At 43.9% G+C, this 2,500-nt stretch overlaps 1 protein-coding gene across 1 annotated transcript in view; it reads right to left on the bottom strand.

Annotated features, from left to right (window-relative positions):
- ptprq (protein tyrosine phosphatase receptor type Q) overlaps nucleotides 1–2,500 on the bottom strand; it is an 89,442-nt gene that overhangs the window by 69,412 nt on the left and 17,530 nt on the right. Inside the window, exon 12 of the mRNA XM_042707419.1 lies at nucleotides 666–777. Coding sequence (XP_042563353.1) covers nucleotides 666–777 — 112 coding nt within the window. The remainder of the gene's footprint in view (nucleotides 1–665; nucleotides 778–2,500) is intronic.

Raw genomic sequence — 2,500 nt, 5'->3', positions numbered from 1 at the left:
GCCTTTATACCGGACCTTTAGGTGAACCGCACGCGACTCACGCTAACGATGACAGGTCGTGACTGCCATCACTGAATCTCATTCGATTTCTATTTCTGAGCCAGGGTGTGTGTCGGGTGATAATCAATCAGACGGGTTTGATTCATACCCTTGCATGATTCACATGCTGTTGTGTGTAGTTGTGTGTGTAGTTGTGCGTGTAATTGTGCGTGTAATTGTGTGTAGTTGTATGTAGTTGTGCGTGTAATTGTAAACACATACAGCCATAATCAATCCCCTGTTTCTCTCTCTTACACACACACACACACAGACACACAGACACATATACACTCTCACACACACAGACACACAGACACATAGACACACAGACACACACACACACACACACACACACAGACACACACACACACACACACACAGACACACACACACACACACACAGACACACACACACACACACACACAGAGACACACACACATACACGCACACACACACACACACACAGACACACACCCACACACAGACACACACACACACACACAGACACACACACACACACACACACACACACTGAGACACACACACACACAGAGACACACACACACACAGACACACACACACACACACACACACACACACACACACACACACAGGTGAATGTTACCAGAGGCGTTTGTGGTGACGATGCGGCTGACTGGAGAGCTGTGAGCCGAGGGGGAGACGGCGTTCAGAGACACGGAGTAAGAGGTGCCTGGAGTCAGATTGGCAACGTCCGCCTGAAACACACACACACACACACAGAGTAAGATGTGCCTGGAGTCAGATTGGCAACGTCCGCCTGAAACACACACACACACAAGCACGCACGCATGTACACGCATGCGCGCACACACACACACACACACACACACACACACACATGTACACACACACACACATTACTTCATTCATTCATTTGTAGCCACACATTGATACTGTTATCTCAGGACTCCAGAGTTGTAGATCAGTAGATTTATTCATACAAGGCACTTGATTAGTCATGAACAGTGTTTCGAGATTAATTCTATCAGATACCATAGAAAACAAAACAAGTAGTCCAGTTTGTCATAAATACAACATCATTGGGAAAGATTACTACACAAGTTTGTCATAAATACAACATCATTGGGAAAGATTACAAGTTTGTCATACATACAACATCATTGGGAAAGATTACAAGTTTGTCATACACACACACACACACACACACAATACAACATCATTGGTAAAGATTACAAGTTTGTCATACACACACACACACACACACACACACACACAATACAACATCATTGGGAAAGATTACTACACATTTGCTCCGCCCCAGAAAGTATCATGTCAGAAGACCAGCTGATGTCATGACAGACCATTAGCCAACATCTCAGACCATCATCATCATAATCAGCCAACATCATCATCATCATCAGCCAACATCTCACACCCACATCATCATAATCAACCCAACATCATCGTGATCAACCAACATCATCATCATCATCAGCCATCATCATCATCATCAGCCAACATCTCACACCAACATAATCATCATCATGATCAGCCAACATCACAATCAGCCAACATCTCACACCAACATCATCATCATCATCAGCCAACATCTCACACCAACATCTCACACCAACATCATCATCATCATCAGACAACATCTCACACCAACATCTCACACCAACATCATCATCAGCCAACATCTCACACCAACATCTCACACCAACATCATCATCATCATCAGACCAACATCTCACACCAACATCTCACACCAACATCATCATCATAATCAGCCAACATCTCACACCAACATCTCACACCAACATCTCACACCAACATCTCACACCAACATCTCACACCAACATCTCAGACCAACATCTCAGACCAACATCTCAGACCAACATAATCATCATAATCAGCCAACATCTCACACCAACATCATCATCAGCCAACATCTCACACCAACATCTCACACCAACATCTCACACCAACAACATCATCATAATCAGCCAACATCTCACACCAACATCTCACACCAACATCATCATCATCATCATCATCATCATCATCTCACACCAACATCATCATAATCAGCCAACATCTCACACCAACATCTCACACCAACATCTCACACCAACAAACATAAACATGATCAGCCAACATCTCACACCAACATCATCATGATCAGACAACATCTCAGACTAACACCAACATCATCATCCTGATCAGCCAACATCTCATACCAACATCATCATCAGCCAACATCTCAGACCAACATCTCACACCAACATCTCACACCAACATCATCATCATCATCAGCCAACATCTCACACCAACATCTCACACCAACATCTCACACCAACATAATCATCATCCTGATCAGCCAACATCTCACACCAACATCTCACACCAACATCATCATCATAATCAGTCAACATCTCACACCAACATCTCACACCA

The sequence above is a fragment of the Clupea harengus genome, chromosome 3 (genome assembly GCF_900700415.2).
Source record: "Clupea harengus chromosome 3, Ch_v2.0.2, whole genome shotgun sequence".
NCBI classification, from domain to species: domain Eukaryota; kingdom Metazoa; phylum Chordata; class Actinopteri; order Clupeiformes; family Clupeidae; genus Clupea; species Clupea harengus.
The sequence above is the reverse complement of the archived record's forward strand: the minus strand, read 5'-3'. Positions and strand labels throughout refer to the sequence as shown.